Source organism: Nicotiana attenuata, unplaced genomic scaffold, assembly GCF_001879085.1.
Source record: "Nicotiana attenuata strain UT unplaced genomic scaffold, NIATTr2, whole genome shotgun sequence".
Lineage (NCBI taxonomy): Eukaryota > Viridiplantae > Streptophyta > Magnoliopsida > Solanales > Solanaceae > Nicotiana > Nicotiana attenuata.
In genome coordinates this window covers 92764-116119 of record NW_017670519.1, presented here as the reverse complement: position 1 = coordinate 116119, position 23356 = coordinate 92764, and the positions used below count along the sequence as shown (strand labels likewise).

General features: G+C 37.9%; 1 protein-coding gene and 1 long non-coding RNA gene across 7 annotated transcripts; one reads left to right on the top strand and one right to left on the bottom strand.

Moving 5' to 3' along the window:
* Window positions 1-1916, top strand: LOC109240483 (E3 ubiquitin-protein ligase PRT6-like). 2 transcript variants are annotated; one of them, XR_002070075.1, is made up of 4 exons: window positions 1-608; window positions 691-795; window positions 876-942; window positions 1051-1916. XR_002070075.1 is itself a non-coding variant. In XM_019407140.1 (3 exons), the coding sequence occupies exons 1-3, from the start codon at window positions 352-354 to the stop codon at window positions 889-891; spliced, it is 378 nt and encodes a 125-aa protein (XP_019262685.1). In that variant the 5' UTR covers window positions 1-351; the 3' UTR covers window positions 892-1916. The 2 variants fall into 2 exon arrangements, 1 of the variants encoding a protein (XP_019262685.1); XM_019407140.1 differs by having other exon boundaries at window positions 876-1916.
* LOC109240484 lies at window positions 1749-21471 on the bottom strand. Of its 5 annotated transcripts, none has more exons than XR_002070080.1 (5): window positions 16552-21457; window positions 12844-12912; window positions 7121-7212; window positions 6896-7024; window positions 1749-2209 (listed from the first exon to the last, which is right to left on the bottom strand). It is a non-coding gene; the product is annotated as an uncharacterized LOC109240484 (long non-coding RNA). The 5 variants fall into 5 exon arrangements; XR_002070078.1 differs by having other exon boundaries at window positions 1762-2209; window positions 12844-16652; window positions 17290-21471; XR_002070077.1 differs by having other exon boundaries at window positions 1762-2209; window positions 12844-18298; window positions 18391-21471.
* Window positions 21472-23356: the final 1885 nt, after the last annotated feature.

The window sequence follows — 23356 nt, the reverse complement described above, 5'->3', positions numbered from 1 at the left end:
ATCGTTATCTTTGCTACAGATTAGGTCTTTTGTGCTTGATTGGTGCTAAGTCATTTCTTTTCTTTTTAGATTATAATAATTACCTATTGCAGAAAGCGGCAAACTAGTTTGACCGAGTCAAGAGGCAGTGATTCTCTGATTACTGACGTCTACAGAATAATGGAGGAATATGGAGTTGCTTATAGATATTTTGATTCTATTCATATTGAAACTTGTGACATCAAAGATGCAATTCGTAGCTAGAGTTTTCCTTATTTAAGAAGATGTGCATTATTGCGGAAACTAATTCGTTCTTCTATATCAGAACCATTTAGTGACGGGAATAAAGTTTTAGATGGATTACCATATTCCATGGCTGAAACAATGGAATGTGGTGAAAAAATTGCAGATGAGTTCACTGAGATTGAAAAATTGGAAAAGTTATTTAAGATTACCCAACTTGATGATGTTATTAATGATAACATATTACATTTTGTGGTTCCAAGATGGTTGCATCGTTTCTCCAAGCAGTTTGACGCTCATAGTCTAAAGAGTGTTTTGTATTCTACCCCTGTTGTCCCATTTAAACTGATGCTTTTGCCTCATATTTGCCAGGACCTCTTACAGAGGTTGGTAAATACATGCTTACATACATTATTTGACTTGTCTAAACTATCTTTTTATAACCCTGGAATGTTCTGCTACTTTCAGGTATATTAAACAGCACTGTCCAGACTGTGGAGTTGTACAGGAGGAGCCTGCATTGTGCTTGCTGCGTGGTAAACTGTGCTCTCCGAATTGGAAGTCATGTTGCGGGTACAAATGCACTTGCAGTGCATCTTTCTTTTATTCTTCTAGTAGCCCCTGAAATTCTGTTTGACATTTGATTTCTTCAGGGAAAGTGGGTGCTAAACACATGCAATGATTTGTGGAGCGGGTACTGGGGTGTTCTTATTAGTCAGAGTAAGTGTTATTTCCTTTTTGTCTTGTTTCTTTGTCTTGATCTTTCTGATGCAATATGCCGTCTTTTAGGGCAAGTAGAATGACTTTATGATTGTCCTTTCATGACAGAAAACCACAATATTACTTCAAAAATCCGCTCATCAGGCATTATGGCCTTCCCCATACTTGGACGCATTTGGTGAAGAGGTAAGTCAGTGGTTTAGCTATCCTTGCAGTGTAAAAGGACTTGGATTGCACACGGTTAGTGTTTAGTTAACATCAATCTTTTTTTCTTCATATACATTCTTAAAAATATGGAGGAAGGAAGAAAATAGACCGTCTCACCCAAGGAGAAACCACTGAAAGTCTCAAGAAAGTCCTCCCAAATTGGAGTCAATTCAGTAAGGCACCAAAGTTATTTTCCGTGCTTTTCTCCACAAACTGAAGAAAGTAGAGTTGGAACTCTGGTCATAAATGGTCGCCTCTTTGTAGTCATCTGCTGACAAGTCACTTTTCATATTGACCAAAAGGATGTTTCCCATCACCATCCCTTTTTCTTCCGTCTTTCTTTCGCAATGCCAAACTCTCTCTCTTATATAACTAACCTGACATCCATCTTCTTCTGCTGCTTCTCTGTGTTGCCGCCAGTGAATATATCAACTTTGGTTTGGGGGTATGGATCCAGCTCATAGCAGAAGAAAGACTTTACTTCAAACGTTGGTAGCAATATCTTCTTTTCACTCGAAGATTTGGAACAGCTATTTGTTGTTCTATTCCTTTATTTCATCTTCCATCTTTTTCTTTTTGGGGCTATGTTGGAGCTTAGATTTATGTGGTGAAGAACGGGAAAAGTGATTTTTTTATAAGATGATGATAGGATACTCTCCGGCCACTCCAAAGAAGTACGAAGTTTCTAAAATCCTGGGGAAAAACTAACATGAATTTGAAACGTGGTATTTGTGTATAATTGATATATATAATGTTCTAATTGAGCAGCCCTGAGTTCAGTAATATTTGAAGGCCTTTTTGTGCCTCATGGTGGGCTTGGATCAGTGTTGTCAAAGGCGCGCTTAAGCCCTGAAGCGAGGCTCAAAACATGTTGAGCGCTTCCCCTCGCTTTGTGGGCACTTTAGTGTCGCATCAAGGCTCTAAGGCATACTTTTTTTCCTTGCCAATGAGTGTAATTCTTATCAGCCGCTCCACCAAAGTCACTTTCATGAGCTACGAAACATCCCTTTCCGGTAAAAGCAAATCCTACTTCTCTGCCACAGATGTCAAGCCTATTTATCTGCCACATGTTTATATGTTAGCAAAATAACTACGCTAAGCATGCCATAAATTAGCAAATCTGAACCATCAAGGGATTTTTTCTATTTCCTTGTGAAGAAAAGAAGACGAGAACAAAGTAACACAGGAAAAAATAATGACTGGATTGATCAGGTGCTTGCAGGTTGCAGTAACTTAGACAGTCAAAACAAAAGAAGAATCAGAGGGAGGCACTAAGAAAGTTTCCGCAACAACATTTTGTAAAAAATTATAGCAGAAAATCTCAATGCAGAAGCAGCAGTAGAGACTGCAACATGAATGCGGGATGGGATGGCAATGAGACAGGTCCATCCCACCCACAAATGAATGAAAGTGGAGAGATACTTAGCACGTCAATGTTGTTTTTGTTTCTTTTTATTTAGCAGCATATCTATCACCAAGTTCAGCTCAACTTAACAGAATTATTCTAGACGTCTTCTATTAGTAATTTTCCGTGTTAAACCTTTCTGATTCTTAACAAACTATTATGCTTTGATTAGATTTCCAAAACTAAATTAAATCTAGTGAAACATCATATTAGATTGTAATATTGCAAACTCATCTTGAATGCATAACATATCAGCTATCGTTACCCTGTCCCCGGCAATACCCTGCACAGAAACTATGCAACTTCATTTTGATTACCTGTCCAACTATCATTCAGAAAATTCAGTTTTCTTTAACTATTACTGAGCAAATTGGATAATGATTTTGGAACATAGGGAATAAAATGGCAAAGAATTAAATGCTTACTTGGACTGCCTTGGAAACCAGATGCAAACAAAAAAATCAAATTTGAGGACACTCATCTAGCTCAACTATATAGATGATTAAATACTAAAAACTAACATAACAGAACTTAAGGCTAGCATATTTTTTGGCTTACCGGGGTTGGGGGGAGGGGTGTGGTGCGCGAAGGAACGTAAAGAAATATGTTAATTCAAGCGATTCAAATTTTTACCATCAGTTTAGAAAAGGAACAGAGGGGCTGATGCAGCGTAGTCCAGTCATTTTACTCAGATTTCACAGGTTAATTCATACACTAGAGTTTTGGATGGCTAAAGATTTCCAAGAGAACTGCAAATTTAAAGATCTAATAACCCTCACCCCCACCCCACCCCCAACCCCAAAAAAAAATCCATGTGGATTAGTAAAATTAAACCAGGAATAAAGCTATTTGTATAGATTTTTAATCATATCTTTTGGTCCTCATATGAAACCTCAAAAGGAAAACATCCTCTATTTGGCCCATTTCATCCCAATACCCAATAATTTCTCTTTAGATAAAACGGGGTCCTCTAAAATGAAATGTTCTCTATATCTCATTCTTGTCCTTAAATTGACATACAAACTCTAACCAAACTAAACCAAAATAAGAAGACTTCTGGCAAACACTATCTGAAACCAGTACTCGCTAAAATCATGTAAAACTTGGACCTAACAGTCACAGACAAGGATGCCAAATATCCCTGTATTTAGAATCAAGTTGGTCTAAGACCTCTGATTTTTCCACGAGGCTCCTAGAATGCCGTACTATGCAGAAAATCCCAATAGAGTGCCTGTCCTTGCCCAAGATTGCATTGTTTATTGTAAAATCTCATTGACCAATTTTGAGCCTCCGCCTAGAATTTTGGTGCCAAGTCTGGAGTTCATTTGTTGGAAACCATTTTTTAAAATCTCAGCCACTTCATTAACATGGCTTTAAGTTTTTTAGCTCAGGCACTTCATTAACAGTGTTAACTCAAATATCAGGAAAAATAGTTTAACTTTGTACCAAAAAAAGGAATATAAGTACCATTAATCACGAATAATCACAAAAAGGAACTGTCTGGAGAACCCTGCTTCCAAGACAAGCAAATGAAAATGATCTATTCACGGATTGCATTACGTCTGAAGCGAACGTTTCTCGGAATAGGAAAACGTCAAAATTATAGACTAACCTCGATAATCTGTATATTAGACAGTAGCAGACCGCAGAACATTGGACATGCTGTGTCTGAGTCAAAACTCAGAACCAGACAGCTGATAACTTTTTACCATCTTTGACTAATTCCTGGGACCTAGTTAACCTGCAAGAGTCAAGATAAGAATAAAGATAAACTACCTGTCAGTAAGTAAAGACAATTAGACAAATATACTGAATATGGCGATCATGAAATGACCTTTACCAGACCTTACGAAATAGTCGAACTAAAGCATGAAAAAAGTGCCAATATTCGGCTGACGAAGCACCTTTGAACTACGATCCAGTCCATGAGAAGCCACCTAAATAGTTGGTTCAAATAAATTAGCAAGCTGCTATAACTAGAGGTATGGAATAAAGATAAATATGATCCAATGTCTCTCAGAGAAAAGCACCGGATTTAAAGCAATAGCTATGCTCATTTAGATTTCAGAACTCAGAAGTACTGGACAAAACTTCCTTGCTATGATGAGATAATCACGGTATTACTAACATCAAAGAAGAGACAACTGATAGAGGGAAGGGGAATAAGAAAAAGTAAAAAAAAAAAATAGTAGAAGACAACACTGCAAGACATGCAATTACTATAAGTCTAGTTTAGGCACATTTGGCAGTAGAGAACCGTGAACGTTATGAAACGAGAAAAAATGGCTCTTAACGTCTTACCTACTCAATTTACAGTACATTATATATGTATGAAAGCGCATATAACCGTCTAAGCAAAATGAGGTCCCTAAGTAGTGGCTAACTGTTTGCACTTTAAGACATTTTAAAGCTCAGAGGTGCACATGGAGTACATATTAACTCTAGCTTAAGCCATACTACTACTTTCGGTTTCTTCAACAGCTTTTTCTGTTAAATCCATAAGAATCAGAGAAGGAAGATTCTCTATTTCTCTTTTCCTCCATAGACGGGTCTTTTTTTTTAAACCCATTGTCTTGCTTTATCTCCAAAGACATAAAAAAGGCCACCTAACAAATAGCACAATAAGAGGAACTGCCTCCAAGGACATTAATCAGACCACCTAACAAATAGTAGAACAATAGAAACTGCGTCACCGCAGCAGTAAATTATACAAAGTTCTTTCTATACCATATGAGTTAAGGCAGCATAGCGTTCCTCATTTTCATACAATTGCTTCCCACGATACATTTCGCTATCCTGCAAGTATAAAGAGAAAATTTAAAATTAGATCCTCCAAAAGCAGTATAGTTCAAGGACCTAATTCACGCATGGTGCCTACCATAGATGTGCGCTAACTTATGTTATATTTTACATATTTCTAGTGAATATTCCTTTTCAAGTGAATATTTCTAGCAATCACCAATAAGACCTGAATAATTTTTAGTGAATAACTATAGTAATCGCCAATAAGACCTGAATAATGAGCATATGATCCCCAAGAATACTGCAACATGAAACTATCTATTGTTGAGGCAGCAAAATTGTACAGTACAGAGAGGACAATAGGGGAAAAAATAACACAAGAGCTCCAAACCAGACAATAAAGAGAATTTTTTTTTCTAAAAAGATCTATAATAATGATGCTATGATTGTGCAAGACAATATCACAACCATCACATAAATCTCCACTACTAATAGACTTAACAAGTCATTAACTAAATAAAACAAACACATTGTGGGCGTCGACAAATTACTTACTCAGGCACAAACAAAGACACCCATAGCCGTTTGAGAAGAATCGTATCCTACTGCGGTGCTTGCCTTCCGTTGCCTCGATACCCAAAGTTTTACCTTTCGATGCCTCGATACCCAAAGTTGGGAAAACAAAATAAAGATTTCCATTGGAAACCTATCCCATGCACTTTTGCAATTTTAGCGATCATACGAATTTTGTTAGAAGTGTGGCAGCTCAATCTGTAGAAGATGTAATTAAAATTTTAACCATAATACATCAACGAACCCAAAGAAAGAGCTTTCAGTGCTTTATTCCAGAACCAACAGAACAATNCTCATATGAAACCTCAAAAGGAAAACATCTTCTGTTTGGCCCATTTCATCCCAATACCCAATAATTTCTCTCTTAAGATAAAACGGGGGCCTCTAAAATTAAATGTTCTCTATATCTCATTCTTATCCTTAAATTGACATACAAACTCTAACCAAACTAAACCAAAATAAGAAGACTTCTGGCAAACACTATCTGAAACCAGTACTCGCTAAAATCATGTAAAACTTGGACCTAACAGTCACAGACAAGGATGCCAAATATCCCTGTATTTAGGATCAAGTTGGTCTAAGACCTCTGATTTTTCCACGAGGCTCCTAGAATGCCCTACTATGCAGAAAATCCCAATAGAGTGCCTGTCCTTGCCCAAGATTGCATTGTTTATTGTAAAATCTCAGTGACCAATTTTGAGCCTCCACCTAGAATTTTGGTGCCAAGTCTGGAGTTCATTTGTTGGAAATCATTTTTTAAAATCTCAGCCACTTCATTAACATGGCTTTAAGTTTTTTAGCTCAGGCACTTCATTAACAGTGTTAACTGAAATATCAGGAAAAATAATTTAACTTTGTACCAAAAAAAGGAATATAAGTACCATTAATCACGAATAATCACAAAAAGGAACTGTCTGGAGAACCCTGCTTCCAAGACAAGCAAATGAAACTGATCTATTCACAGATTGCATTACGTCTGAAGCGAACGTTTCTCAGAATAGGAAAACGTCAAAATTATAGACTAACCTTGATAATCTGTATATTAGACAGTAGCAGACCGCAGAACATTGGACATGCTGTGTCTGAGTCAAAACTCAGAACCAGACAGCTGATAACTTTTTACCATCTCTGACTAATTCCTGGGACCTAGTTAACCTGCAAGAGTCAAGATAAGAATAAAGATAAACTACCTGTCAGTAAGTAAAGACAAATATACCGAATATGGCGATCATGAAACGACCTTTACCAGACCTTACGAAACAGTCGAACTAAAGCATGAAAAAAGTGCCAATATTCGTCTGACGAAGCACCTTTGAACTACGATCCAGTCCATGAGAAGCCACCTAAATAGTTGGTTCAAATAAATTGGCAAGGTGCTATAACTAGAGGTATGGAATAAAGATAAATATGATCCAATGTCTCTCAGAGAAAAGCGCCAGATTTAAAGCAATAGCTATGCTCATGTAGATTTCAGAACTCAGAAGTACTGGACAAAACTTCCTTGCTATGATAAGATAATCATGGTAGTTACTAACATCAAAGAAGAGACAAGAGATAGAGGGAAGGGGAATAAGAAAAAGTAAAAAAAAAATATTAGAAGACAACACACTACAAGACATGCAATTACTATAAGTCTAGTTTAGGCACATTTGGCAGTAGAGAACCGTGAACGTTATGAAACGAGAAAAAATGGCTCTTAACGTCTTACCTGCTCAATTTACAGTACATTATATATGTATGAAAACGCATATAACCGTCTAAGCAAAATGAGGTCCCTAAGCAATGGCTAACTGTTTGCACTTTAAGACATTTTAAAGCTCAGAGTGCACATGAGTACATATTAACTCTAGCTTAAGCCATACTACTACTTTCGGTTCCTTCAACAGCTTTTTCTGTTAAATCCATAAGAATCAGAGAAGGAAGATTCTCTATTTCTCTTTTCCTCCATAGACGGGTCTTTTTTTTTAACCCATTATCTTGCTTTATCTCCAAGGACATTGTTAGAATAGTTATGTAAATAGGAGTAAATAACCCTAATCCAATATGTATTAGGAGTAGGATATGTTGTGTATATATATATAGGGCTTATCGTGTTTTAACACAAGTTAATAATATCAATATTATTTTCTCCCGTGCTTTCTCACATGGTATCAGAGTAGCAGTGAGAAAATATCCGGGAAAGTCGCCGTGCTTCAATTCCGGCGACCACTTTTCGGGCAGTTTTTGACTTCGTTCCTTCAGAACAGTTGGCTCGCCCTCAAAACCCGAGCCTATCCATAATTTTATTTTTTAGTTCCGACCACTTTGAGTTTTTCCGGCGACTACACTGATTTTTTCCGGCAGATACAGTAATTTTCCGGCAAAAACAGTGTTTCCTTCATCTGTTTCAGCGAGTTGTCAGTTGATTCTTTCTGTTATTTGGTGATAATCCAACAATGTCTTTGGGAGTCGATGCTTTCGGGTCTAAAAACCCGGGTTCTGGCAGTTCCGATGTTATGATTACCTCAGAACCTTTAATGGGAGGTTCAAACTACTTGGCTTCGGCTTCTTCTGTTGAGTTGTGTTGTAAAGGTCAAGGAGTTCAAGATCATTTAACACAAAAGGCTAGCGAAGGTGATGAAAAGGCCAAAACACTATGGGAGAAGGTCGATGCTCAGTTATGTAGTATCCTGTGGCGATCTATTGATTCCAAGTTGATGCCCTTGTTCCGTCCATTCCAAACATGTTATTTAGTTTGGGAAAAGGCTCGTAATTTATACACTAATGATATATCTCGTTTCTATGATGTAATATCGCGAATGACAAGCTTGAAGAAACAGGAATTGGATATGTCTACTTACTTGGGACAAGTACAGGCAGTCATGGAAGAATTTGAGATGTTGATGCCAGTTTCTGCTAGTATTGAAAAGCAACAAGAGCAACGACAGAAGATGTTTCTAGTTCTTACACTCGCTGGACTCCCTACTGACCTTGATTCAGTACGTGACCAGATTTTGGCTAGTCCGACTGTCCCCACAGTTGATGAATTATTCTCTCGATTACTTCGCCTTGCCGCAGCACCAAGTCACCCGGTGAGCTCATCACAGACACTTGACTCATCTGTCCTCGTATCCCGGTCAGTGGACAATCGGGCATCTCATACTATGGAGAATAGACGAGGAGGAGGTCGTTTTGGAAGATCTAGACCCAAGTGCTCTTATTGTCATAAACTTGGACACACTCGTGACGTGTGCTATTCTTTACATGGTCGCCCACCCAAAAATGCTTATGTTGCTCAGACTGAGACTACAGGTAACCAGGGATTTTCTTTATCTGAAGGGGAGTATAATGAGTTCTTTCAGTATCGAGCAAGTAAGCAGACATCTCCACAAGTAGCCTCTGTTGCTCAGACTGATACTTCTGTTGCTGTAATTCTTTTGCTTGTGTTTCCCAGTCTAGTACTCTTGGACAATGGGTTGTGGACTCAGCCGCTTCTAATCATATCTCTGGTAATAAATCACTTTTGTCAAATATTGCGTATTCACAGTCTCTTCCCACTGTTACTTTAGCCAATGGGTCTCAAACCAAAGCAAAAGGAGTTGGACAAGCAAATCCCCTACCCTCTGTCACTCTAGATTCCGTTCCCTATGTCCCTGGTTGTCCTTTTAATCTTGCATCTGTTAGTCGTTTGACTCGTGCCATCCATTGTGGTATATAATTTATTGATGACTCCTTTATTATGCAGGACCGCAGTACGGGGCAGACGATTGGAACAGGACTTGAATCAGAAGGCCTTTACTACCTTAACTCACTCGATTCCTCCAAGGCATGTCTAGTTACAGATCCTCCGGACCTTATTCACAGACGTTTAGGACATCCAAGCTCATCCAAGCTTCAGAAGATGGTGCCTAGTTTGTCTAGTTTATCTACATTAGAGTGTGAGTCGTGTCAGCTCGGGAAACATACCCGAGCCTCCTTTCCTCGTAGTATTGAGAGTCGTGTAGAGTCTGTTTTTTCTTTAGTTCATTCTTATATAGGGGGTCCTAGTAGAGTTAGTTCAACCTTGGGATTTCGTTATTTTGTTAATTTCATTGATGATCATTCAAGAAGTACTTGGATTTTCTTAATGAAAGATCGCTCTGAGTTGTTTTCTATATTCCAAAATTTTTGTGCTGAAATTAAAAATCAATTTGGTGTTTCTATTCGCACTTTTCGCAGTGATAATGCCTTAGAATATTTATCCTCTCAATGTCAGCAGTTTATGACTTCTCAAGGAATTATTCATCAGACCTATTGTCCTTATACCCCTCAGCAAAATGGGGTTGCAGAGAGAAAGAATAGGCACATCATTGAGACTGCTCGCACACTTTTCATTGAATCTCATGTTCCGTTGCGGTTTTGGGGCGATGCAGTTCTCACAGCTTGTTATTTAGTTAATCGGATGCCTTCCTCTCCCATCCAGAATCAGATACCGTATGCAGTATTGTTTCCCCAATCACCCTTATACTCTGTTCCCCCTCGTGTTTTTGGGAGCACTTGTTTCGTTCGTAACTTAGCCCCTGGGAAAGATAAGTTAGCTCCTCGTGCTCTCAAGTATGTCTTCCTTGGTTATTCTCGTGTTCAGAAGGGATATCGTTGTTACTCACCTGATCTTCGTAGGTACTTTATGTCCTCTGACGTCACATTTTTTGAGTCTAAACCTTTCTTTACCTCTTCTGACCATTCTGACCACCTTGATATATCTGAGGTCTTACCTATACCGACCTTTAAGGAGTCTACTATAGCTCCTCCTTCACCTTCCGCCACAGAAGTCTTACCCGAGTCTACTAGAGCTCCTCCTTCACCTTCCGCTACAGAAGTCTTACCCATTCCAACCGTTGAGGAGTCTAGTGTGGCTCCTCCTAGACTCCCTGTCACAGGAACACCACTCTTGACATATCATCGTTGTCCGCACCCAGCATCAGACCCAGCTGATTCACGTCGTGCACCTGACCCTGCTCCTACTGCGGACTTGTCTCTTCCTAGTACACCGATTGCACTTCGGAAGGTATACGGACCACCCTTAATCCTAATTCCCATTATGTCAGTTTGAGTTATCATAGTTTGTCATCACCCTATTATGCTTTTCTATCTTCTTTGTCCTCTGTTTCCATCCCTAAGTCTACAGGTGAAGCATTGTCTCATCCAGGATGGCGACAGGCTATGATTGACGAGATGTCTACTTTACATACGAGTGGTACTTGGGAGCTCGTCCCTCTTCCTTCAGGTAAATCTACTGTTGGTTGTCGTTGGGTGTATGCAGTCAAGGTTGGTCCGGATGGTAAGGTTGATCGTCTTAAGGCTCGTCTCGTTGCCAAGGGATATACTCAGATATTTGGGCTCGATTACAGTGATAACTTCTCTCCCGTGGCTAAGATAGCATCAGTCAGCCTTTTTCTATCCATGGTTGTTGTTCGCCATTGGCCCCTCTATCAGCTGGACATTAAGAATGCTTTTTTACACGGTGATCTTGAGGATGAAGTTTATATGGAGCAACCACCTGGGTTTGTTGCTCAGGGGGAGTCTCGTGGCCTTGTATGTCGCTTGCGCCGGTCACTTTATGGTCTAAAGCAGTCTCCTCGAGCCTGGTTTGGTAAGTTCAGCACAGTTATCCAGGAATTTGGCATGATTCGGAGTGAAGCTGATCACTCTATATTGTATCGGCATTCTACTTCGAGTCTTTGTATTTATCTGGTGGTCTATGTTGACGACATTGTTATTACCGGCAATGACCAAGATGGTATTACTAAATTGAAGCAACATCTCTCTCAACACTTTCAGACTAAGGATCTGGGCAAACTAAAGTATTTTCTGGGTATTGAGGTCGCTCAGTCTAGCTCAGGTATTGTGATCTCACAACGAAAGTATGCCTTAGATATTCTTGAGGAGACAGGAATGACAGGTTGTAAACCTGTTGACACTCCGATGGATCCGAATTCTAAACTTCTGCCAGGACAGGGGGAGCCTCTTAGCGATCCTGCAAGATATAGACGGTTGGTTGGTAAATTAAATTACTTTACAGTGACAAGACCTGACATTTCCTTTTCTGTGAGTGTTGTGAGTCAGTTTATGGATTCTCCGTGTGATAGTCATTGGGATGCAGTTGTTCGCATTCTTCGGTATATAAAATCAGCTCCATGCAAAGGTTTATTGTTCGAGGATCGAGGCCATGAGCAGATCGTTGGATACTCAGATGCTGATTGGGCAGGATCACCTTCTGATAGACGTTCTGCGTCTGGATATTGTGTCTTAGTAGGAGGAAATTTGGTGTCCTAGAAGAGCAAGAAACAGAATGTGGTTGCTCGGTCTAGTGCAGAAGCAGAATATCGAGCGATGGCTATGGCGACATGTGAGCTAATTTGGATCAAACAGTTGCTCAAGGAGTTGAAATTTGGTGAGATTAGTCAGATAGGACTTGTGTGTGATAATCAAGTTGCTCTTCATATTGCGTCAAATCCAGTGTTCCATGAGAGAACTAAACACATTGAGATTGACTGTCACTATGTTAGAGAAAAAATACTCTCGGGAGATATTGCTACAAAGTTTGTGAAGTCGAATGATCAGCTTACAGATATTTTCACCAAGTCCCTCACTGGTCCTCGTATTAACTACATATGTAACAAGCTCGGTACATATGATTTATATGCACCAGCTTGAGGGGGAGTGTTAGAATAGTTATGTAAATAGGAGTAAATAACCCTAATCCAATATGTATTAGGAGTAGGATATGTTGTGTGTATATATATATAGGGCTCATTGTATCGTGTTTTAACACAAGTTAATAATATCAATATTATTTTCTCCCGTGCTTTCTCACAGACATAAAAAAGGCCACCTAACAAATAGCACAATAAGAGGAACTGCCTCCAAGGACATTAATCAGACCACCTAACAAATAGTACAACAATAGAAACTGAGTCACCACAGCAGTAAATTATGCAAAGTTCTTTCTATACCATATGAGTTAAGGCAGCATAGCGTTCCTCATTTTGATACAATTGCTTCCCACGATGCACTTCGCTATCCTGCAAGTACTAAGAGAAAATTTAAGATCCAAATGATAAACACCAAATTCCATAGCACTGCACATGTATATCCATCCACACTAGTCTCGACAAGGATTGAACATAATTGACCCACAAAAGAAGGAAATACAAAACAAGGGGGGAAAAAACCACTTATCCTTCGGATCCTTAGAAATATCTTATGACAGATTAAGTTGGACTGTCACAAATTGGATACTTTGGAGACATTTCCTAACATGAATTTGACTGAGACCAAATTTCTTCTCACTTTTTGACTCAAAATATAGAACTAAATAAATAAATACATAACAAAAACAAAAAAGTTGAAGATGATTTGAGGGTACAAGAAACTTAGAAAGAAACTTCTCTTCACATAAAAAAAGTACATAACAAGATTGTTCCAGATTTTATTTTGAGCTTGGCGGTTCAAAATAGAGGGCAACCTTGAAATAGAACCTAAACTGCCACTTGATGCTTTTGCATCTCTAATCCTTCACATGTTTGAGTGTTCTGGTATTTTAACTTTCATCTTCTTCTTTTTTGGTGTAGTTCTTTTACTCCTATACATCTTCCATGGTACTCCACTCAGAGGCGGAGCCAAGATTTGAAACTTGTGGGTTCGGGATCCTAAATCTTTTAAGTTACTGGGTTCTAAATAAATAATTTATACATGTTCAATGAAGTTTTTAAGACAAATACATGGTTTGAACGAAAGCTACTGGGTTCGGCCGAACCCGTAAGTTATACTCTCCCTCCGCCACTGACTCCACTTCCACTAAGTATGTCAATTTTCAGTTGTATGGTATTTTCATAACGTGCTTCAGCATGCACCTAGTCCTGTCAGACTCTGTAATTCCCAAGGAATTTATCTGAAAGACTAATACTGTATTTACAAGCTTTGGCTCTTCAAGAGAAGTTTCAGATGTTTATTTATTTCCGAACTTTCCATTTTTCCTTTCAACAATTCTATTTTACAACTGGCAATTGGTCTATGTGATGCAAGATCAAGAATGCTAAAAATTCAAGAAATTCAAGAAGCGAAGAATCCATCCAAGATTAGGATTTCTTTTCCTTAAAGATTAGGATTTGTTATTTCTTGTTTCCTAGTAATTTAATTCTTGTTTTAGTAGGAGTATATTTGTAGTTCTAGTCAAACTAGGATTGTTAGTTGGTATCCCATTCCTACTAGAATTCTTTTTCCTATTTTAGTTAGGATAGGTTTTCTTAGCCTTATTCTTATTCTAGTCTAATTAGGATTAGTTTTCCTTAACCTTACCAATTTTACTCATTGTAAGGCCTATTTAAAGGGCTTAATATGCTGAAAATAAACATTGGTGATTAGTTTTTCTAAGCTATTGCTTCAAAAACATGATTTACTTTTTATTTCATTGTTTTTCTTTTGTTCAACGCTTCTTGCAATCATGCGGGATTGGGAACGTGTGGGTGAGGTTTCTTTCCATCTTACATTCTTCTAACGTGAGTTTGAAGAACGCTTCCGCTAGTTTTGTGAAAAACTTTAGCGGGGTGCTTTTGTTTTTCTCTCTTCTTTGTACTTGAGAGGTGCAAAACCTTGAAAGTACATCACTATGATTTGCAAAATTGACGTCTAGATAGATGAGCTGAATCTTAATATGACTACTAAGCAACAGTCCAATTATTTGCAGTACATCTATTACTGAACCACAGAAACCCGATTGAAGAAAGAGTAAGCCATATTTTATATATCAAAGATCAACCTTCTTCCCAAATAAGCTGCGCAAATTTGACAAGGCAACAGTCCAAATTTTTATCGTATACAAACGTAGAGGGTTTCTAAGTGGAAATAGTGAATAGAAGTGGAGATAAAGACAGCTTGTTGATGAACTTATACATTTATTCATATACTATAGATAGCCTATCTATCTTGATAGGTCAAGAGAGATAAGAGCCTAAGCAAGCAAGAATAAGCTGTTATTCCAAGTAGAGAGGTAGTGGATCCTATAGGATAGGAACTAATCTTTTACAAGCAAATTACGGTTAGCTGTATGAGGAATACAAATGGGTAGAATGAACCTTGGAACATCATTGTTCTTGAAGCTTTGATCAATATTAGAACATCAAACCATGTGTTAACACTATTCTTATACACCCATCCCCCTTTTTTGACAAGTAAAACCTTTTCTTACAAAACTGATTATTAGGTAGCAAGAGGTAGGTAGCCTTTTAAACCTCTAACAAAATAGTGCTCCATCAGTTGAAAGATTTAGCTCTAATTTGAATAAATGCATGACCCAAAATTCAACTTTAAAAATTAAAGCCCAAAACAAACTGGTTATAAGAAGGATATGAATTACTTGATTGTCTATCCCACTTTGTAGCAAAATCTCAATTAAGAAGCATTAAAAAGAAAGATAATTATATCCAAGCCAGTGTTATCAAAGGCGAAAAGTGCAAGAAAGCTCTAAGGTTCGTTGGGGCTTTAGGCGCAAAGCGCAATAAAGCGTGGGCTTTAATGAAAAAAGGCGCACCCGGAGAAAAAAGTAAAAAATAAGCATGAATAGCAAATATATGGACAAAGAAATTGGGAAAAAAATACGATAAAGTGAAATATCAATAGTTTAATGTCGTCTATTATCACACATTGCTGTACAGAGATTGTAAATATATGTCGCGTTCTATTGTTGTTTTGATCTATTGAACTGGTTTCCTAAAGGTGTAAATTATAGTCTAAGTAGGTATATGGATTATTAATATGACATCCTTCCCCCTCCTCGCCAACCCCCTTCTGACTACTGTGAAAATGTAGATTCAGACGTAATTAACAATCTGTCGAAAAGCGATGATAGGTTTTGAGTTTTTCTTTGATCTTTCTTAGCTTACTTCTGCACTGCCCTCCAGCTTCAACCAATTTATCTGCCTTACCTCGAACCTTATTAAAAAGATCTCTTTATGTTCCTTGATCCAATGAGCTCTGTCTCAGATACGTTTTGGAGAACTAATTTCACACATGGACACTGAATCTAATTCACTATAATGGAAAATTTAGTCAAATTGTAGTAATTAATTTTACAACTATAACAGTCAGGTTTTACCTGACCTTTTCTAGATATGGTAAAGTGTAAATTTTTTCTGTTTAATTTAATCAATGAGGTCATATTACAACTTTATGAGAGACTAGTAATGGAGACAAGTATGACCCAAAAGTAACACTCTTATGATATAGCCAAGTGTCATAATCTAGAAAGAACACATCTTTAACATAAATGACACAAACTTGACTATAACGAAAATAATAGCCATGAGAAGAATCAAGAGAGTAGAAAGTCTCATACTTCCAACAAAAACATAATTTTGTAAAACGCTCAACAAAGTGCACACTTTTATGGTATAACCAAGTGTCATAAGAAACAATAAAAAGTATACCTCCCATCCAAAGAAAGACACTTTACCGTAATAAGAAACAACTCCGGGGTCAAAAACAAACTTTAATCCCCAAGTATCCATATACTTTCCAACAACAACTCCACATGGCAACTTAAGAGATAGGCCAAGTTCATCATTGAATAATCATACAAAGAATATCAAAATACTCAAAGTTATGCATCTTTACCTCAATGGCCTTAGATAAACACAAGATAAGCATAAGCCAAGTGTACATACCATTCTTGCTTTCGGCCAAACGAAAAAGCTCTTGACGAATAATAAGCCAAAGTGTTAATTTCAAGACTTTCCTTACCCTTAGCAACTTTCCTTTATTGAACCTTCACAAAATAATCAATAAGGTTAGGTTCTTTTTGCTCACAATGATCAATCAAACCACCAAAAGAAACATTCTTACCTTTTCTCATAGAAGCATTAGCAAAATCTAACGAGAATGTTCTTTCAAAAGTAGGAATAAGATAAGTAAAGCAATTAATACTAGTGCTAGCATCAAAAACTTTATTTTCCTTTTTACTCGCAACCAAATCATTACCACACTCACATTCGCTCATTTCATCATAACAATTGAATCTTTCTTCGAAAGGATTGGAAATAGAGCATTCTTCTTGACTCGTTTCTTCGTAAAGTTCAAAACTTGCTTCCAACAATGTTCAAGTAGAGTCAAAAGAATCATCACATTCATCATCCCCGAAGGTGGACTATCATAAGACTCAACATCAGTCACATCATTAGCTAAAGAGTCGTTACACAAAGAGCGAGAAGCATCCAACAATACACAAGAACTCTTAACTAGTTGCAAGCCACCATTATCTTTCACATCACAAGATAAAGAAAAATCAAACTCACCAATGTCATAGCTATCTTTCAAACTCACAGTGTCACCACAATCAACTAAAGTACTACAAGTAGAAGGATAAGTTATTTTACCTTGAAGCACTTCTAAAGTATTCTCTTTACCTTGCACTTGCTCAATGGATTCCATAAGGTCTCTTGAAAAGGTAGTTTGATCTTCTTTCAGGCTCTTCAAAGTTGATTGAACTTCACTTGATGTCTCCTCTCCAAAAGTCCCTACACAAGATACAAAATAACTAGAGAAAGAAGAAAGGTTAGTAGCATTAGAATAAGGAAAATCTCCACTCTCTTTTTGTTTTCCCTCTTTCTTTTCTCTCATTTTGTTTTAAAGTTCTTCACTCTTTTCTTGTGACAACTCACTCACTTCACTCCACACTTTCTCTCCTTTTTCCAATCTAGAGCTGTCACTTTTCTCTCCCTCACTTCTCTCTTTCTTTTGTCTCTCATCCTTACTTTTTCTCTTTTCATTTTTCAATGATGTTCTCAAACTCATTTGGCCTCTTCCCCTTTAGTTCACTTCATCCCCCCTATATTCGTCACTGAAAACTTATTGGATGTTGTCCAACTCATTCAAGGTGGTCTCATGATCATGTTGAAAAAGTGGGTTGTTAATCGTTCGAGGCTCTTGAGGTGGTATGGTAGTGGAGGAGGGAGACTGTCCCTCCTTGGTGGTGCTTGAGGCACATGTTGTGGACATAGAGTTAGTGGTGGTCTAGGTTGTGGTGAAGGTTGATAAGGTTGTAGTTGATGTACTTGTGGAGGTTGAAGTGTGGTTGGGGGTTGTAGTTGGTGTTGGTAGTGGGGTGGCGGATAAGTGCAAGGTGCATTATAACAAGCATCAAAAGACACGACTTGGCTTGGCATAGTATAAACATCATAATCTCTCCTTGGACTAGGAGAATGACTTGTGAATTGATTTGCACTCCAAACTCCATGTCCAATATCTTGCCTTTCCACCAATTTATCCTCAAAGTATTTAGGAATGAAGGAATGTCCCCTTCCATCTAGATCAACCACATACATATTCCACTTTACATCAATTGGAAGATTATGATCAAGAAACCAAGGTCTCCTTTGGTTATAGTAACCATCACACCTCTATCACCCACGCACCCTGAAATTCATAAGGCGGCTCCCTTGGAATACAACTCAATCCCAACCATTCAACAAAGAAAGAAGCAATAAAGTTGGTCGAATAGTGATTACCTATAGCATCCAAACAACCCTCATAGCCTTCTACATTCGCTACATAATGCCTCAAATTTATCTTTTCCCACTTTCATCATAAAAGATTCCAACACTTGGAGAAGCACAAATAGTTTCATAAGAAGAACCGACATAACCATCCATACCTCCCTTATGACTCCTTGTACCTACAAAAGAAAACTTAAAGCAAGAAAGTTGGTTAGTCAAAAATAAGACCTCACTATTCACTCCCTCAGTGTTTCACTCAATATAGATGTCACTCAACACTTGTGTTTACACTGTCGAAGGCTTTTGCGACCTCACTCAATTGAACTCACCACTCAAGCCTTTTTCCACACAAGGGTATCTAAAAATTCTCTTCACAACCAACGTTCTCAAATCAATCCAAGTAGGTAATCAAGTATCGGTTCGGAATGGAATTTATGTGACACCAAAGAAAGCACAACTAAAAGCAAACGAACTTGAGCCAAACAATTCACAATGAAATTAAAAGAGAAAAACACGAAAGAAATGGCACGAAATAAAATAAGGCACACAAAGAAACTAGAAATAAACTCAATATGAACTAACATCAAGTTAATCTAGCTTAGCGTTTAGTTTACTACAAATTGGAAAGAAAGAAAAGAAAAGAAACTACAAAACTAGACACTTTTTCAAACTGTGGTCATATTCGCAAAACTGGCTATTTTTGTAAAGCTGGTCATTTTTGCAAGAACTGGACAGATTTGCCAAGATTTGCCACTTCCGTAAATGTAGACAGATTTGCAAACCTGAACTTCCAATTCTAGTTGCAATCCAACTTCAATCAAGTCCCAAACTATAGCTCAATCCTGCCCAAAATAACCACAAAAGTACAGAATTTTAACTGAAAGTCTTTGAGCTGTTTTCACTAGACTGAAATTGATGGATTGAAGCTGGAAATTGCAGCTGCACAGTCTAGGAAATTGCAGTTGAACCGGCAGAAATTAAGCTCAAACACTATAGTCAATTCCTCAGTCAACACCCTCCAAATTCAACCCCCGACTACAGCAAAAATCTAGATGAATTTCAGCCCAAAAGAGACTCACAACTTAACAAAAATCCTCCTCAAACTTTCAGCAGCAGAACTGGTTCACAATGTAGCTGGCAGAAACATTTCTCAACTGTAATTTTGCTGTTAAACAATGTAGAACTCTGCTCAAACTTAGCAGAAATTGCAGCTTCAAAATAGCGCAGGAATGCTGTCAAATACTGCTCAATTTCAGCAGATAACTGGAGCAAATAACTGGTGCAAGTTCTGAACAGAATGCCTAAGCTGAGCAGACTTTATCTGCACATATGTTGTCCCAAACCTGAAGCAATTATCTGCCTTTCTTCAAAATGCAACAGCTATTAACAGAGTGTTTCAGTAACAATCACTCAAACTCAGTTAACTCAACTTAAAGCCTTTCAAAATAGAACTGAACCAAACAGTCTCAACTCCACTCTCAGATGTTCAGAAACCAGAAGCTGTTTTTAATTCGAGAGTTTCAGAATTCAACCAAAGTTGTTTCTAAAGAGTTCATATGGAAGCAATGAATTAAAACAAGTCGACTCACAAAACCAGTTCAATAATTCTCAAATAAATTTACAGCAGATAGTTTCAAACCAACACTCGAGTGATTTTATTTTGTGTCTCACACAACTTACACTAGTTGTGTGAGGCCTCTTTTTATCTCACATATTTGTGGACCCATATCTTACACATATGGGTCCACAAAAATTCTGGGACCGCACAGTTGTGAGACAAAAAAGAGGTCTCACACAACTAGTGTCGGTTGTGTGAGGCACAAAACAAAAAAATTGGGAGCTAAACAACTGAAGATTTCACTCCCAACACTAGCTATTGTTCATTACTCAGTTCGAAATTTCGGTTCACAACAGCATTATTCATCAAGTGAAACTTACAAAATCAGTTCAACAATCCCAGCTGAATTTCCAGAAGAACAAAACAGTAATTTGAACCAATAACAACCTTGAGTCGACTTTACGAATTAAACAAGAAGATAATCAAACCCAACAGTAGCTTACACCATGCACTCGATGGATTAGGACTACAACAATAATTAGAAGCTATATTCAATTCCCAGAACTTGAAGAACACAGCAAGAAGAACTCAAACCTGAATTGTTGCGACGAATGAATTGCAATCACTAGCTCTACAAGTGTTCTTCTTACCAGTTGCTCGAATCGAGTCGAATCAATCCGCGAAGTTCTTCAAATTTGCAACTGGTGTTCTTAGGATCCTCAAGCCTCAGCAGTGATTTTTCTCCCAAAGCTCAACCAAGTGGAATCAATTTTGAATTATGAGCTACTTTCAAGCAGAGAATCAAACCCCCAGAAACTAATCTCAGCAAGCACAAGTCGTCTTCTTCGGCGAGTCGATATCGTAAATTTTCGTACTCAAACAAACTTCAATCTAATCCAAATTTCAGATTCAGCTTCAGAATAGCTTGAGAATCGATCCCCAAAATCAGAAGACCTAGTGTCGTCTTCCTCGTCGACAATCAGTTCGAAGTTTCGAACCCAAAACCCTAGCAACCAGCTCGGATTCAGTTGTAATCGAGCCCTAACTTCAGATTTCACCTCAATCAAGCTGTACCAACAAGATTAGGACACACCCAATATATTTCGAGCTCAAAATTTCGATTCGGAGCAAATCTCCCAATTTTCGATTTCTGTTGTTGGTCGATTTAGGTTTCAATTCTCAAACCAACTTCGAATTTCAAGCTCAATTCAGTAAATCGGAGATCTCAGAACCAAAATCAACAACGAGCACAAGGAATTCCAATTTCTAAATGAAACAGTGAAGAACAATGTATACGATTTCTAATTTTAACACGGATGAACAGTAACCTTTTTGTTTTTTTTTTGGAACTTTTTTTTTTGATTGTCATATTAGTTGATAATCAAAAGGAAGACCCAAGTATTGATACAAGTATTGATACAACAATCCAAAACGTGCCCTAATACCAAGATAAGCAATCATATCGAGATTACCGATAATGCAAAAATATAAGGAATTAAAAAGATGGAAGATTAGGGTTTAAAGCACAGAAAGACAATAAACTAACTAGTAACTAGTTAGCCACTTAATTTACTATTATAAACACTAATGAGAAAAACACTAATAAAAAATACGGATTAAATTAAGTAAAGATTGCAATCCAAAGCTCCTAGAAGATATGTCAACTAGAACAATGAATCAACATTCAAATACAAAACATAATCCAAGAGTATGAACATGACCCATACATGATAAACCTAACCTCTCAAGGTTTGGTCTTTGTTTATCAATCCATAATCAAAAGCTTCCTTTCAAAATGAGAGGAAGGCTATTTATACTAGAGTGTTATTTAGGCTAGATGACTAAAATACCTTTAGACTAGTAAGGAAGCTAAGTAAACCTAAATTATAAGACTGGCGCTATAGCTAAATTGCTAATATAGTCTTCTTGATCTTGACTCCTTCAGGGCAAACCTTTACCCCATTTTTGGTCCCAAAATGGGCATTTTCTCATTTTAGGGATAACTTACTCCAACCATTCCCCATTTTTTTCACATCCACTCATTCAATAAAAAAAAAGAGGGAAGAAAAAAGAAGTTGAAATATATTTTTCTCTCTTAGTTTTTGCTATAATAACAATATCTGGATCCATACGGACCACTCACGTGCTAATAATATATGCCGCACAGACAACTCACGTGTTGCATAGACAACTCACATGCAATAATATCAATGTCTGGATTCGTATAGCGTGGTCACATGCACAATATCATAATTTGCCCGGCATGGTCACCGGCATATCATCACAATCCGCCCAGCGTGGTCGTAGGCATCCAGTCCAAATCGTATCACACATAAGCAAGTATACAAGACACATGTATATGATACAATAACATGCTAATGTGTGCTATCATAGCTCAAACGACAATTTATTACAGAAATTGTAATTACCAAATTTATTTAGGGAATTAGCCTCTTTGTAACCTCAAGTATGGCTCAAATAGTTCACAGCGACGGTACAAATATGAGAAACATTATAGCTTAAAGCTTAACACTCAACTTAAGCATATCATAGCACAAGCACTACCCCAGGCGTGGATAAATACCTCGGTGCTCACATATGGGTTTCAACCCCACAAATACAGCGCCCATAGCATGTAGCTATAACAAATAATTCAGGCAACTAGTACCTCAACCAAGTTTAGATAGGATTCTTACCTCGAAAAAGCCAAAAGACACTCCAAATATGCCATCCTGTGAGTACCGACCTCTGAACGGCTCGAAACTAGCCAAAAGCAACTCAAGAAAAATAATGCAAAAGGAACAATCCCAATCGATAAAGTGGCATCTTTAATAAAAAGCCCAAGGTCAACCAAAAGGTCAAACCCCGGCCCGCATCTCATAACTTGACAAAACTCACAAAATTGGACAACCCATTCAATTACGGATCAACCATACTAGTTTCACTCAAATCCGACTCTGAATCGATGCTCAAAACTCGAAAATTCACTTTATGAAATCTGACACAAAAACCATAAATGTCACGACCCAAATCGATGGGCCGCGACGGGCACCCAGTACTTTACTCAAACGAGTACCAACGTAACGTATCTTTCGTATTATTCTACCATAGGAAAATGAACTGGAGTAAAGCATGAGGAAATACAAACTTATGACATACTGGCCTGTATGACCAACTGAATATAGGCCGACAAGGCCATACAATCTTTCACATACATTACAATACATGTCCTAATCATACCAACCAAATAAGCAACTCCGGAGCAAATAGAGCGCACCAACACCTTCCACTGAGCTGATAGCCTACTTGGAGGACTCTCAACCTATCTATCGAGACCTGCGAGAATGAAACAAAGTGTCCCCAGGGAAAGGGAACGTCATAAGACAATTATGCCTTTGAGTAATATCATGAAGCAAACTT